This window comes from Sphaeramia orbicularis, chromosome 24 (genome assembly GCF_902148855.1).
Source record: "Sphaeramia orbicularis chromosome 24, fSphaOr1.1, whole genome shotgun sequence".
Taxonomy (NCBI): Eukaryota; Metazoa; Chordata; class Actinopteri; order Kurtiformes; family Apogonidae; genus Sphaeramia; species Sphaeramia orbicularis.
In genome coordinates this window covers 27910480-27925890 of record NC_043979.1, presented here as the reverse complement: position 1 = coordinate 27925890, position 15411 = coordinate 27910480, and the positions used below count along the sequence as shown (strand labels likewise).

The following is a 15411-nucleotide window of genomic DNA, read 5'->3' as shown; positions in this document are numbered from 1 at the left end:
AAGTTAGAGAGCACACAGCCGCCTCACTTAATTTTTTTTCTTGATGTTTTGCCTGAGGCCTATCCTACTAAAGAGAAGTAATTTGGCTTATCTTATCCCAGAGACCTAGCAGCTGCTTTTTATTCTTTTTTGTGAGGTCTTTTTTCTCATTTAGTCCAACAAAGATTGTCCTCATAGATTGACCTTCTCTGTGCCTGCAGGCCGTTGCCCTCATGCCAGTAACTAGATAACACACTCTATCAGAGATTTGAGAAAATCATTGGGAAAGCAGTGGGGCTGATAGTGGCATCAATCCTAACCTGACACCAGGCTGGGTCAACCATTTATCTCTCCACACCGCCTCTGGTCACAACAGCGGCCATCTTGCTCTGCTACATCCTTCTTTAATAACCTTGGCCACGTCTCTTTGCAGACTGAGAGGATAAGAGGCCACGGCACTCCTAGCGCCTCGTCTGATCGCAGCTGTGTTGTTTGCATTTTACCCTTTAAAAAAATCCCATTCAGACTCGTTCACCAGTGTGCCTCAGATCGACAAGATTCTCCACTACAAGCAGTCAAGTTCACAAACACAAAAAGCCTAAGAAGAAGGTCTTATAAACTCGTTAGCGTTGGAGTTAATGGTGACTCCACTGTCATTAATTCCCCATGGTGTTTGACTTAAATGCTTCTATATTGGTGGAGTGAGAGATTCCCAGAGGCCTCCTAGCGCTGAGATCATTGTTTTTCACTTACTAACAATGAACTTATGATCAGAGCGCTGCAAGGCTTTTAAAAAATGCCCTGTAGGATCATTACAAACCCAATGTGTTTGTCTGTGTGTGTATGTGCATGCCTGTGTATGTGTGTTTGACGCCAATGAGGCCGGCAGAGCAGCAGTGTGTCCGAGGCTCATCTCAGTGCTCTGTGGCGCAGCCAGGATGAGTGGGGAGGTTAAATGGGGCGTCATCAATCTCAATGAAGTGCAATTATTTTCTCACTTATTAATCATTGCAGGCTAATAGCTAGTGGCAAAGCTGGTCCCACCATTTGTCAAACTTAGCAGATTTCTGTAATTTTGTTTCCCCGTTTCCCTCTAATGTTTGTGTAGACTTTGGCAGATATCTATGGAGGGCTGCAATAAGTCTGTGCCTCCAAGTATCTATCTCCTACCTGCACCGCAGAACTAACTGAACTTCTCGCTGTTTCACTGTGTGAGTGATTCTCTCCATTTCAGAGCTGAGTGACTATTTCATGGTCTGTGGCAGCACAGAATGGAAAGCTTTATTTGCGGGGTGCAGCATGGACGGCCTATTGATGGTTAACTACACTTACTGATGTGCAGTAAACTCGTAACATTACAATACTTCCACCGGTGGAATGCAACAAAGTGCGTATACTCAAGCATTTAAATGCAATCTTGAGGTACTTGTACTCTCCTTTTTCTGCTCTTTTGTACTTCTTCTTCCATACCATTGCATCTTAGGGGTGGATATTATACTTTTCACTCCATGTCACATGTACATATCACATTTAGTTACTGAATTTTCATGTTATTAACCCATAAAGACCCAAAAAGCCACCGACAACTAAACCCTCTACCGAACTAAAATGTTTAATAACTACTGAACCACTAATTCCATCGCTACATGTAAATAATTGGTGTAAAAGACATTTTGTCATCTTTTCATGGTCATCAGATATGACCCATCTGGACATTCAGAGTCTCCGTAGTCAATGTGGAAACACCACCACCTTCTACAACATTGATTCACCAGTAAAACCCATGGAGTTTGATCAATGACAGCGGATGGACACACTTGGTTTATGTTCAGTTAAATTATATATTTTGCTGAAAAAGTCACTTTTTCTTCAGTTTTCTCTGTTTTTGAAATAATAACCCTAAACTTTAATCTGAGCTTTTATGAGCATCTACATGATCAGTAAATTAAATACAGGAAAATACCTGATGTTAACTGAAATTTGGCAAAATAAACAGTATAATGTCATAATAAATGGTGATAAATCACTTAAGAAATGTTGAATAGAGAGAAAAATTCATTCGGGAACTGACACAAAAGTAGCACTTGGTTTTTATGGGTTAACATAAAATAATAATCATCTTCAGTATCAGCAGAAGTTGGCAGCAATACTGGCTGATGTTAGGCTTCTACACTATAAAAGAGTGGTTGACTGACTTAAAAAAGGGGGAAAAAATCACTCAAAAGATATTTAATCTTTACTATTAGTTTGTTGTTCACTCTCACATTGATTGATTAATAATATGAGTTTGACTTTCAGTCTTTTAGTTAGTATTTATTTTGTTTATTTCACTTTCATACAGTTATTTTGTATGCCACAAAGAAAAAGATATTTAATTTCAGGATGCATAATGTCAAAATTTTTAGAATATCAGCTGATTATTCAATTATCAGCTTGTTCTTGCTTTAAAAATCTGCTATAACGCAGTCTCTTCTACACAATAATAGGATTGAACGCAACAATTAGTAGTTTTAAGATATTAACATTAACGCGCTAATATGTGGAAGTGTACATAGTAGAGTGTAGACCTCCACCAGAGCCACATGTTTCACTACGTTACTGAACCACAATGAACTTCAACTGATAAGATAGTAAAGAGGTGGAAGCTGTTGTTCGCTCCTCTTCTAGCAGCAGAGCTACAACTCTGCTTCTGAAAGTAGTTGTCAAAAAATAATCATGGTTTAATTTATTTACTTCTGCACTTTTTTGCCACAAACCATGAATCACAACTCTCATCCTATGTTTTCTTACTTTTTCATAGTTGATACCACTGGATAATGTTATAGACTTTGACTTGTTAGTTTTACTTTATTCAGAAATGGTCTGGTTGAAGACTTTCACCAGAATTTCTGTGGTTGTTTTCTTTTTTTTTAATGTTGTTTTTTGTTTAACGATTACATTCTCAGTTAGCCTGGAGCTCATCAATGTAAAAGAAAGTGAAAAACAATTCCAAATGCAACAAGTCAAACTGTTTTATGGATCGGCTCCAAAATTTGAGGAGTTCACGGTTGTCTTTTATGACCCTTTCACCAACTTTTCTGGAAACTGGTGAAATAGTTGATAATTCCACGTAACCATAATGCCATATAATCATTCTAGGTGGAGGTTAAAACTATAATTAAATAGTATCTTGGTAGTTCTGCACTCTGTTGATATCTTAAGAATAATGTGATGGATGTTATATACTGATCACAGGTGTTTTCAAATAGGTGGGGGTTAAATATGTGCTTTAATTACTGATCACTGTTAAAATTCAGTGAAACATGTCTATATTGTTCCCATAGAGGTGATATTTTGGACTCACATTTGTGTCTTCATTGAATCTTTTGATTTGGGCAAAGAGGAGAGAGCTGCCAGAGGAATGTATCTTCATATACTATATTTTTTCCCTCTGATATCTACCATACACAATGCAGGGCTTTAACATAAATCAGAATCTGTTTAACACTGATACTGCCACCACCACCTCACCCGGACACTGAATACTTGTTGATTGTTTGGGTCAGACCTCCTTCACATGAGCATGAAATCTACATTTTATTAGCCTGGATTGTCGACATTTTTCAGAAAGAAAGAACTGCATCCTATGCAGTGCAGCCAATGACTATGAAATAACACTCAAGTCAAAACAAAGAGAATGCTAGAAATCATTGTTTGTTACATCTGCAGCATTACTATTACAGTTAACACTTCCATTGACCATGATTCCAGCTGCAGCATGTTAAGAAAAAAGTTGATGGAGTCCAAACACCAATGTAAGGAAAGGAAGTACTGGGTCAGTATTTACACCAACACTTCTGAATGCAAATACTGTCTGTTTACTTCTGAGTGAATTACACCATCACTTTTAAAAGAAAATCACAGACTATATATATATATATATATATATATATATATATATATATATATATATATATATATATATATATATATATATATATATATATATGTATATATATATATGTGTGTATATATATATATATATATATATATATATATATATATATATATATATATATATATATATATATATATATATATATATATATATGTGTGTATTTTTGTATATGCTGTTCACAAACTAATTCACCTTACATAAACCAAATAATGTGCAAATGAAAACAGAGGTTAATGAGCCCAGATGCTCATTATTGCTTGGCTTATGTACAGAAAATGTCCATTCAACATAATGGATGTTGCACACCATTTAGTTAATAGACATAATTTTAATGTAAAACATAAACTTAAAAGTGTAATTCATAGAAGTCAAAAACTTTCCAGCACATTGTGAGCATTTGTTCATTTGGATTAACAATGTGTGTATTTGTAGTTAAGGATGGTGTGGTGTCATTTATTTAAAAAAAAACAAAACAAAAAGAAAAAAAAAAAAAAAAAAAAATTTGAATACTTTTTCTGGTATTGTCAGTTTTAACAATGTTTTAATTCACTATAGGTAGCAGCTGCACCATGGTGTTTTCTTTGCATTCTCTTATACCTTGACTGTGTGGAGCCGGGGATAACACCATCAGGAGAGACTTTGCCTGGCAGCGGTCTGATATTTTCCAAGGCTTGTCTGCAGGATGCAGAGGCTCAGCAGCTCTGTGTGCCAGATGTGCAGCGTGCTGTTGCCCAGGAGTAGAAAAATGACTGTTTGTGTTTATGGTTGTTTCCCCTGTTGTTTTAATGTCTAAATTGCTTTTACAATGTAATAAAAGGTGAAAACTCAAAATAACAAGGAACTTTAATTTGTCTTTTTTCACCTGTGTATCCATGAATCATACAGATGTGCACATATGTATAAATTTTAACCACTAAAGTGAGTCCTGGACCTTCAAAGTGAGGACATTTTAGCTGGGTTATCTCGGGATGAGCCTTAAGAGTGTTTAGTTTTAGGCTATAATTGAAATAAGGTTTAAGCTTTCAGCTGTTCATATGGTTTCTATAGTGAGATAGTGAGATGAGTTCAACAGTGGGTTCCCTAATGTGCGCATAGAGAGGAAAAAAGATGGAAAACTTACTTACATAACATCATTGTTGTTTGTGTTCAATACAATGCAACTTGACTCATTATAATTTAACCTCAACAGTCACACCACTTCATTTGGGTGAGAATAAGAGATGCATTGATGCATAAATAGTTGGCTGACATCTTTGACTGGCCTAGAGCTAAATGATGAAGGGGAGACAAAAGTGTGTTTAAAGATAGTGAAATTACACAGCCCTGTGGATGTGTGTGGACTCACATCACTGTCACGAAGAAATGTGAGGAATTCATAAATGAATTTGCGGTCACTGTGGGACATCTAGTGGCAGAAATGTATAAGCACTGAACTGACATTTGTCTTTTTGGCAACAATCATTTTTCATTGTGTGCTGTTGATTTGATTTGATTGAAGAGAAAGAAAGAAAGAAAGAAAGAAAGAAAGAAAGAAAGAAAGAAAGAAAGAAAGAAAGAAAGAAAGAAAGAAAGAAAGAAAGAAAGAAGGAAAGCCCTCAGATGCAGAACAGAAAAAAAAGAAAAAAAAAACCTGCCACACCATTTCAAATGTTAGACATAATGTATGACCATTGAATAGAAAACATTATTAACCACAATTTGTGCATACTGTATGTCACTCATGACATCACAATAAAGTAAAATAAAATAAAATAAAATAAAATAAAATTAAATTAAATTAAATTAAATTAAATTAAATTAAATCCCTCAACAACACTCTTTTGGAGTAAATAAATGGAGAATAAAGCTTTAAATTTAATTGGGGTGTGTAAATTATTTGTTACATCCAAGTGTAGAAATTTAAAAAGCTAGAGTAAATATCATGATATTTTCAGAATAAACTCAGAATTGTATAAAATGGGTAATATTAGAGGAACAGTCTGTTGTGTTAAAAAGAGCATGTAGGGCATCTCCTAAAGATATAAATATTACCATCTCTGTGATCAAATAGTCAGTCTTTCTTTGGCTCTAATCCTCATTCGTAGGAATTTAAACAACTAGTATCTTAAAATATAAGAAAAGGTAAAAGGGAAGTATTATAACATATAACTTATTGTAGACCATCATTTTATCCCATCCTGTCTCTAAAGCATTGGCCTGTAATAACAAAAACTTACCACAAGAGGTCCTTCTCATAACATAAAAGAAGACCACAACACATGACAAAGGTTAAACCATGTACGAATGCGTTAAATAATGAAGAAATCAAATGTTTTCTTCCCCAGACACAGTGACTCAGACAGATTTATGACTTTGTATGAGCCAAAAACTTTTTATAACCACACAGGCCTGCATTTATTCATCATAGTCCAAACTGACATGAATCACTTGAGATTGATAGAGGAAGGAATGGAATTAATTTGCAGATTCGTAAGAAAATTTTGATTAAAATGTAGATTGATGCTTAAGCAAATGGGCTTGACAGTTTATAAGTTTCACATTATATGTGACGTTATGGAGTTATTTTTTATTTATTTATTTATTTATTTATTTAAAGTAACTTTATTACAGAACCACAACAGCGCAACAGTACAATCAAACATTACAGGCATCAGACAATAGATCACGTACAGCATTTAAGAAAAATACAGCACAGTTATTGAAAGGGGATGAAATCATTCAACTCTAAAGAATTCTGGCACATATCAATAGATTTTTTTTAGTTTATTAGTTTATAATTTATTAAAATTAACATTTGATTCAAGTGTCAATTTTTTTTTTTATTTGGAAAAAAAAAAATCAAAAACAGATGTTTCTGAATATGAAGTTTCCCTGATAAAATAAATCACGGCTTCTATTGTAGACTTTGTTTGTATCCATGCCAGTGTTTACCTGGTTACATCACCTCTCCTTACACTGTTCACATAACCCGGTGCGTGATCTTGTGTGTTGTTTTCGTTGTACTGCTCCTTTTCAGAGGTCCACAGCTCCACATATGGTCATAGTGTCTCCACCCACTTACACTATGCTCCCACTGTTGTCATCTCTCCGCCCAGTGCGTGAGTGTGGAGGTCTGGAGTGGAAGATAACAGTGGAAACTGGGCAGGGTCTGACTGCACATGAAAGCAGCCTGGGTGTGCGTGGATCCTACTTTCTCTTTACACAGATGACACGCCGTTTTCCGACGTGACGTGGGGTTTTAACTTCTCTCTGACATTTCGGATTCCAGTGGGCGTTGCTGTTCGGCTCCGACACCGGCGATCTGTTCTTGCACAACTTTGGCAACTATGTGGATTTGTTGGAAGAGCTGAAAAGGAATGCGCGGATTTGGTTGCGTTTCCTCGAAACAGTGTCGTGACTCGGATCGATCTGCTGCGTCTCTCTGCGTAATTTGGTGTTTTTTACGCTTGCACTCGACAGGAAACATGCAGCATGATGTGGAGCTGCAGCCCTGCCTTTAACAGAGTGTTTACCTGTGTGGAAACAGAGCTAGGTTGCAGCTCGTACCCGTGCAGAGGCTCCATGGGTGACCTCCGTGCGTAACGCTTGCGCTCCATGGAGCACTGGTGGACACGCCGCTCTGCGCAAACCACACTTTAACGCAGTGACAGACAGTTGAAACAAGATGAACCAAGAGCAGGACGGGATATCTTTACCGGTGCCTTGCTTTGGGGTTTGTCCCGGTAGAGAGAGCCTCGGAGCTGGGGAAAGCACAAGCAGCAGCAGCGGTGGAGGAGGAGGAGGAGGAGGAGGAGGTGGCGGAACTCCAGGCATCCCCGCAGCCGGGACTTTTTGGCAGGATTCGGTGGTCAGCAGCGGGGGGATCAGCCCCACACCAGGGGGATGCCCCATAGACAGTGCAGGGTTGCTGTCCACAGGGAAGTGCAGCAAAAGCAGGCCGGTGGCGGTGGCCTATGTGCTGAACAGCGAAGCCAACCTGCAGAACAACGCGGAGAACCTGGCCCTGCAGTGTCTGAGGGACGCGTGTGATACGGTGGGAAGCAAACTGGAGACGGTCAACTTTGGGAAACTTGACTTTGGGGAGACCGCGGTGCTGGATCGCTTTTACAATGCAGGTGAGTCAGACAGGAACAGAGTGATGGGAAGTAACTGAGTCCATCCACCAAACACTCATATACTGTTTACAACCACCTGGACTTCAGTGTTTACTTTACACTCAGGGCCAAATGTACTTTTTATTCTACTTCAATTATTTGACATATTGAGGTACTTTTCAGATGCAAATGGCTTGTGTCAAGGTGTTTCCAGTTTCTGTCTCCACTTAAAGTTTCAATATTAAAGGGGCCACTTATGGAACTTTATTGTGCTTTAGTCCTGTTATTGCTGATGTGATAAATCAATCAGTACATTTATATGGAATAAGTTGACAATTCTGATAAGAAATTTTCCACTGATAAATGACATGCTGTTGTCAGTTTGCATCCTGTTACTGGGAAGAAAAAAAAAAAAAAGTACATCCCTGTCTTATTACTCTGAAGAAAGTGAATTTTTGATTGTTGTCCTGAACAAACTTGCAATAGCCCTTTTTTGTTTTTGAACAACAGTTGAGCAACAGGGTGATTATCAGAATCAGATCTCTTTATTGTCATTCAGGCCAGTTACATCAGAGATGCACTGCAGAATGAAATGACGATGCAGGGTCAACAATAAAAACACATATAGTTAAAAAAACAAACAAACAAAAAAAATCTCACCTGAGATAAAATAAGTCTGTCTAAATACTGGTGAGGTAGTGCAGTGAGTGAATAAATAAATATAAAAGGAGAGAATAAATAGGTGCTTATTGCCCAAATAAGTAAAAAGTTATTGCACAATTTTCAAGAAGTAACTGGACATCCCCTGTTTACAGTCCTTTGTTTAAAAGACAGATGGTGGTGGGAAAGAAACTGTCTCTGAACCTAGCAGTTTTGCATTTCAGGCTGCAGTACCTTCTGCCTGAGGGTAGAGGGGAAAACAGTCCACAGGCAGGGTGAGTGGGGTCTACTGCTGCCCGTAAAGATGGAATAATGTCATTTTCAAACACATTCCTTTTTTTATTCCTATTTGTATACATCAGTAATCACCTTTAACCTTTTGCAATAATTACACTGAGTCCCAGTTACACTTTATCCATCAAGAGTAAATCACAGTCGCAATCATTTCATGAGAAGATGTAAACAGATTTTATTCCAACATATAGAACACAACAAAACTTATAGTATAACTGTATAGATTGAAAGAAAATACAGTGGTGGAAAAAAGTTTTTGGACACCCCATGCATTTGTGATATATTGCATTAGGAATCACTCAGGTCACTGAACTCAGCCAAGTATTGTTCCACTCCCCAAACCCACATATCCTGCATGTGCACAATTCCATCAAGGTCAAAACTGGATGTTTCAGCAAGATAATATTCTTTGAAACACATCCAAAGCATGACATGTTGAAATTACCAAGAATTTAGTGTTGTAAGTTTTTCCTCTGAACAGTAAACAAATAAATCATTTGCATTTGTTTGTGTGTGTCTAATGCAGCCACACTGTTCGGAAAAAAAAATAAAAAAATTCTCCACAAGTATTTCATCTGGTTAATTGAGATGTGTAAAATTTTAAGGGTGTAGGAAAACTTTTTTCCACTGCTGTGAATTAAACCAGGCATCTGGCATCTCACAAAAACCAGTGAGTAGAGGATGCACATTTCATATTAACAGTTCCATCAAATAGTATTTTTTCTCTGAACTTCTCACATCGTTTCATATCATCCAACATGTAACCAAAATTAAAGATTAGAGAGAAAACACAAAAAGCATATTTATTCTTCCCTCTTTATTATCCCATTAGTAATATGATGAGCCCACATGAACTAGTCCACCTCCAGCTACTGCAAACATACTGCTCTAACTCTGATGCTTCATTATTAACCCTTAAAGACCCAGTGTTACTTTTGAATTTTTCTCTCTATTTAACCTTTCTTAAGCAATTTATCACCATTTATTATAGTATTATGCTCTGTATTTTGCGTGTCTTCAATAAAAATCAAGTATTTTCCCATATTTAATTCAAGATCATGTAGATGTTCGTAAAAGCTCAGATTAAAGTTCATTGTCATAATATCAGAAACAGAGAACAATGAAGAAAATGTGACTTTTTCAACAAAATTCATCATTAACTGAACATAAACCAAGTGTCTCCATCCACTGTCATTGATCCAACTCCATGGGTTTTACTGGTGAATCAGTGTTGTAGAAGATGACGATGTTTCCATGTTCACTACGGAGAGTCTGAACGTCCGAATGGGTCATATCTGATGACCAGGAAAAGACGACAAACTGCATTTTACACCAGTTATTTATTGGATTGATAGGTTTAATGGATCAGATGTTATTAAACATTTTATATTGGTAGATGATTTCAGTCACCAGTGGTTGTTTGGGTCTTTATGGGTTAATAATTGAATCATGATGTATGTTAATGTACCAGTCAGAAGGACAAAACCAGTTCTTCTACGTCAGTATGTTGACTTCTTTTTGCTCTGCTTTTACTTCTAATACAGTCCTTTTGCATTTCTGTGAATAATTCTTCACTGCAGGAGGAAACATTTGAGATTAGAAAGCTCTGTCAAGGTAATAACACGAGTCAGATCAATCGTCTAAATGCTTTTTTATCTGATTTACCTCAATCTTTGCTCTGTTCTAGCGATTAAACTGTAATATCAGTAGTCACCCCTGAAGAGCGTTACTTCACCTTCATTGCGCTGGAGTACACACATCTTTTCACACGTAATTGCAGAGGTCAAAGGTCAGTGCTTCGCTGCATCACCTCTGTTGTAAGTGTTTGCCTGCAGGTTGCTGTGAGCTTCCTAAACACAACACTGAGCTCAGCGTGTCAGGGCTTGAGGGTGCAGCTTTCATGCCACCGTTATTTCCATACTGTAGCTTTTACACAGAGCAAAAGCTGGAACTCATTGAGGATGTTTCATTCGCTCCACAAATGCGGGGGGGTGATTGGATTGTTAAATTTTCCCCCACGCATAGTTTCCCCCCTTCCATTGTGCACCTCCTGTATTGTGTCGGAGTATCTGAGGCTGGACTTTCCACTGGAGAAACATCCTTGAACCCTCTGAAAGCACTTTCCCCTGTCATATTCATACTGGGTAGTAGCTAGCTGGCTCGTAATCCTTCTGGAAATGTTCACTTGCATAATAAGCAAGTTCGGAAAGCAGACCTTTAAGGAATTGTGGTCAAATAAAAAGCAGCTGTAATGTACAGGGCTGTGTTTTTGGAGCCAGGAACAGCTGCCAATGTTTGCATTTCACTGAGAAATACTATATATGCTGCTGGCATTTGTACAGCCACTTTTGCGTCCACAATATGCCTATAGCAACTTTGAGATACTTTACTTAACCCTGGTGCCCTTTAAAGTAAAATGCAAGCAACATAAAAGAAAATTAAATTAAAATCCAACTGTGTTTTGACTGATGAGATCATTGTTTTCTTGTTCATGTCAGTGAGATACTAAAAAAACAAAAATTTACCTAAAGAAGCCTCTTATTTATTATTATGTCTAACCTTGTGATGTAATGTGCTTTCTGAGTAAGTGTAAATGCATTGAATGAGGTTTCTATAGCAACTGCTGTATTTATTAACCAGTGTCTTTACAACTTTTACATGTACACAAAAGTCAAGGTAGAGTGTGATTTAGATCACATTCATCACACATCTGCACAGTAAAAAGAGACAATGTCTTGGTGTCATAGAAAAAAAAAAAATCAGTGTTAACATTATTTTATTTTAACACTATTTTATGCTGCATCAAAAAAATTACTCAGCAATCCAATGCTGCTGTTCATGCTGTGATGTTCTCTTGTCAGTAAATAGATTAATACTACCATATGGTCTACAAAATGTCAGCAAAACAACCTCTTTTTCATTTCTCGCTGTCAAATCACTTACTTGACTGAAAAAATACTCCACAATTTCAAAAAATTAATTTTACTGTCATAGAAAAGTGTAGAGCTGTAATGACTGATCATTCTACTAGTTTGGTAATTTATTTTTATAACTTTTAAAAAATAAAATTCTCTGATTCCATCTTCATAAATGTGAGTTATTGTTATTATTTTTAAAAAGACGTTTTATTTATGCAGGTAGTTCCGTTGAGGCACGCAGGCGGATTTACAAGAGAGACCATTTGAACAGACAGGATTCCCGCGGGGTCTTAAAAAGTCTTACGAAGTCTTTACGAATCTGCATTGAATACCTCAAAAAAGTCTTTAAAAGGTATTCAATTTGATATGGAAGGTCCTAAATTCTGCTGCCATAAACTTGCTGGCTGTATTGTGTTTAAATGTGTCTGGGAAATGTCCACCCTGCAAAGAAAGTAACGTTAGTCGACTCAGTTCCACCTGTTCCAACCTAACAATTTATATTGAAATTAGGAAACAATTATCACTAACTTTGCAACCCCCTTAGTGAGGAATGGAATGGAACGGTGGGAATCAAGGCGTAAATAAATAAATTTTCCTAAATTCTAGGAGTCACAAAATTTTGCCAGTGAGGACGTGAAATAGGCTGTGACATGGGCATTAAATTATGTCCTAAGTAGTCTTAAAAAGGTCTTAAAAAGTCTTAAATTTAAGTTGTAGAAACCTGTAGGAACCCAGGACAGGCATAGTGTTTTCATTTTGTTAATATTTACGAGTTTTTTCACTCCTTGATAATAATAAATTGATTATATTTAGGGTTTGGACCATTTTGGGGAAACAGCTAAAGGTTAAGTCACTCTATTATCCCTGTAAGGAAACTCCATGTCTGCATGATACCCATCCTAACACTCCTATTGCCTAGCATTAACATTAGCAATTAGCACACTAGGAGCAGTGAGCTGCCATTGAAGGCGCTCAGGGACCAGCTCCAGATCTTGATCAGTACCTTGGTCAGTGGGCACTGACAGAAGAATTAACATGCAAATTCAACACAGAAAAGTCCTGGTTTGACTGGGAATCCAACACTAGACCTTCATGTTGTGAGACTGAAACACTCACCACTACAAAACCACACAACCCAATTATCAACATTTTGCATCCTTTTATGCCATTTTATAGACAAAGCAGTTAATTAATTGAGAAAACAAACAACAGATTACACAATAATGAAAATAATCATTAGTTTCAGAACATCTTTGCTTGAATAAAGATTTACTTTTAGCACAGTTATCACAATAGGCCATTATCTGTAAATCAGGACTTCTATTCTGTGAAATCTAGTTGGTAATGTATTTTAAAGCCACATTTTATTCAACACGAAAAAAAATCTTGTAAGTAAAAAAAAACACTCATTACTGTTTTTAGAGGAATATCCATGACGCGAAGCAGCATTTCTTCTTATGCCGATGATTAACTGTTTTTCATCAGAACGTCTCATTGAAATAGTGGGTGAGTCATTGAGAAGTAGAGTAATACAGAGAGTAATACAGTTGAGTTAGTGTGAGATTAACCAAAAAAGGCAGTTAAAAGAAATGTCAAAATGCGGTTATGTCAAACCGTAAGAGATAACTGAAGCAGAAGACAAGCTTGTTGCTTATCATAACATCAGATTATTAGTTGTACAAACATTCACTCAGTTCTCTCTCTCTGGCTCTCTTTTTGTTTGTTGTCTTCCTCTGAACTACTGTGGAATTTTCTCATAATTCACATGGGAGGTAGGAAGAGGCATTTTCCCAGAAACATGCAGTATCTGCTCAAACACACATTGGTGCGTCCTCTTCCTGAACAAGCACATAGCAGAGCGAAGGCCAGGCAACAAAACCTCTAAACAATGAGCTTGGAGCCAAGCTGCAGCTAGTGGATCGATGCTATTTTGGAAAGATAGTTGACTGTACTGAAATACAGCAGACTGTACATCATCAAACTATGATGCACAGGAACACTTAGGAAAAAAATGTCAATGCAAACAGGGTGACCAGTGTTATGCAAGAAAATGAGTAATTATTTACCGTTGTTATGCATTTCATTCAAATAGAGCTGCAACATCTAACGATTTAGTTGTGAACTACTGGTGACTGAATATCTGGAAAATAAATAATAGCACAGAGAGCAAACAGAATATGTTTGAAAACATTTGAGAACATAATCTTGGCCTTTGAGAAACACAGATCAGGCTTTTTATTCATTTTATAACATTTTATACAACATACACCTAATTGAGGGAGGAAATAGTTGATCAGTATTAATAAGTAATAAGCAGATTACTCAATAATGGAAATAATCACAGCCCTTTCAATGTCCATCATAGCTCTATTGTTTTAGTTTTACTGTGGGACAATGGGGAACAAGATGACGTGTCCATCATTGTGACCACTATCAACATGATGAAAAATAAATTGTGTAAGATACAATATGTTTTGACAATCCTATTTACTGACGTGTTGACAGGCCTTTAAATAAAGTTGAATTTAATACTCATTTAACAGAGCAAATTGAAATAACATCTTTATTTCCAGCTCAAAAAGTACATTGCTTGAATAGTCAGCTGTTGTGCAGGTTGGTTTTAATGCTCACTGATTCTTGTTTAACCCCTTTTCCCTACAAATTGTTTTCACATATTGTAATTGATGTATTTTTGACTGAGTAGGTGGCTAAAATTATTGCTAATGTTAGCTTAGCAAAAATATTCTTTAGGGAATATAAATCATGGCTTGAAAACATATATGCTGTTTTCATCAAATGTAAAAGAATAAAAAAGATAAAAATGTGTTTTGACCTTTGACCACCAAAATCTAATAATTTCATCCTTGAGTCCAAGTGATGAAATAATTGTTGCTCTTCTGAAAAAACATATTGTTTAGGAATGAACATTATAAATCAGACCTGGGCATTATACAGCCCACAGGCCACATGCAGACCAATAGCTGACGCCGACTGGCCCGCATGAGGTCACTGGCAAATTAAAAGTCAATGCAAATATGTATCATCGTAATAGACACAACCAAAACAACGGTACTGCTTTTATTCTGAGGCTGAGGGATTTGTTAAATCAACTTTTTTCGCACATACTTTCTGTACTTAGCATAAGGTTTATGCACTGATTGGTTTGTTGGTCAGTTTTAGCCCATGAAGATGTCAGCTAACCCCCCAAAAAAGAAAGATTGGTTCAGATCGCGGCGTTTTTATTAAGACATGGACTATTTCATCACTGAAGTCAGAGGTAGAGAAAAAAAAAAGAACTGAGAATGCAAACAAACCAAAGCTGGATGCACTTATTGTGTTTCATGTAAAGTTAATGTGGAGCTGGTTTATCACATTTTTGGAAATGTTTTTGTGAATATTCATTAAATAGTTGTATTCTGTGCTCCACATTTTCATTGAATCATTGTACTGTTTCATTTACTGTTTTTATAGACTCATATTTTCAGCAGAGCTGCAAGTGTATGGGTCCGGTCCTTAACAACTGTCAAAG

General features: G+C 36.7%; 1 protein-coding gene across 1 annotated transcript in view; it reads left to right on the top strand.

Moving 5' to 3' along the window:
* Window positions 1–6933: 6933 nt before the first annotated feature.
* The window catches only part of map3k5 (mitogen-activated protein kinase kinase kinase 5), a 119501-nt gene continuing 111023 nt past the window's right edge, over window positions 6934–15411 (top strand). Inside the window, exon 1 of the mRNA XM_030128496.1 lies at window positions 6934–8031. Coding sequence (XP_029984356.1) covers window positions 7581–8031 — 451 coding nt within the window. The 5' untranslated portion in view covers window positions 6934–7580. The remainder of the gene's footprint in view (window positions 8032–15411) is intronic.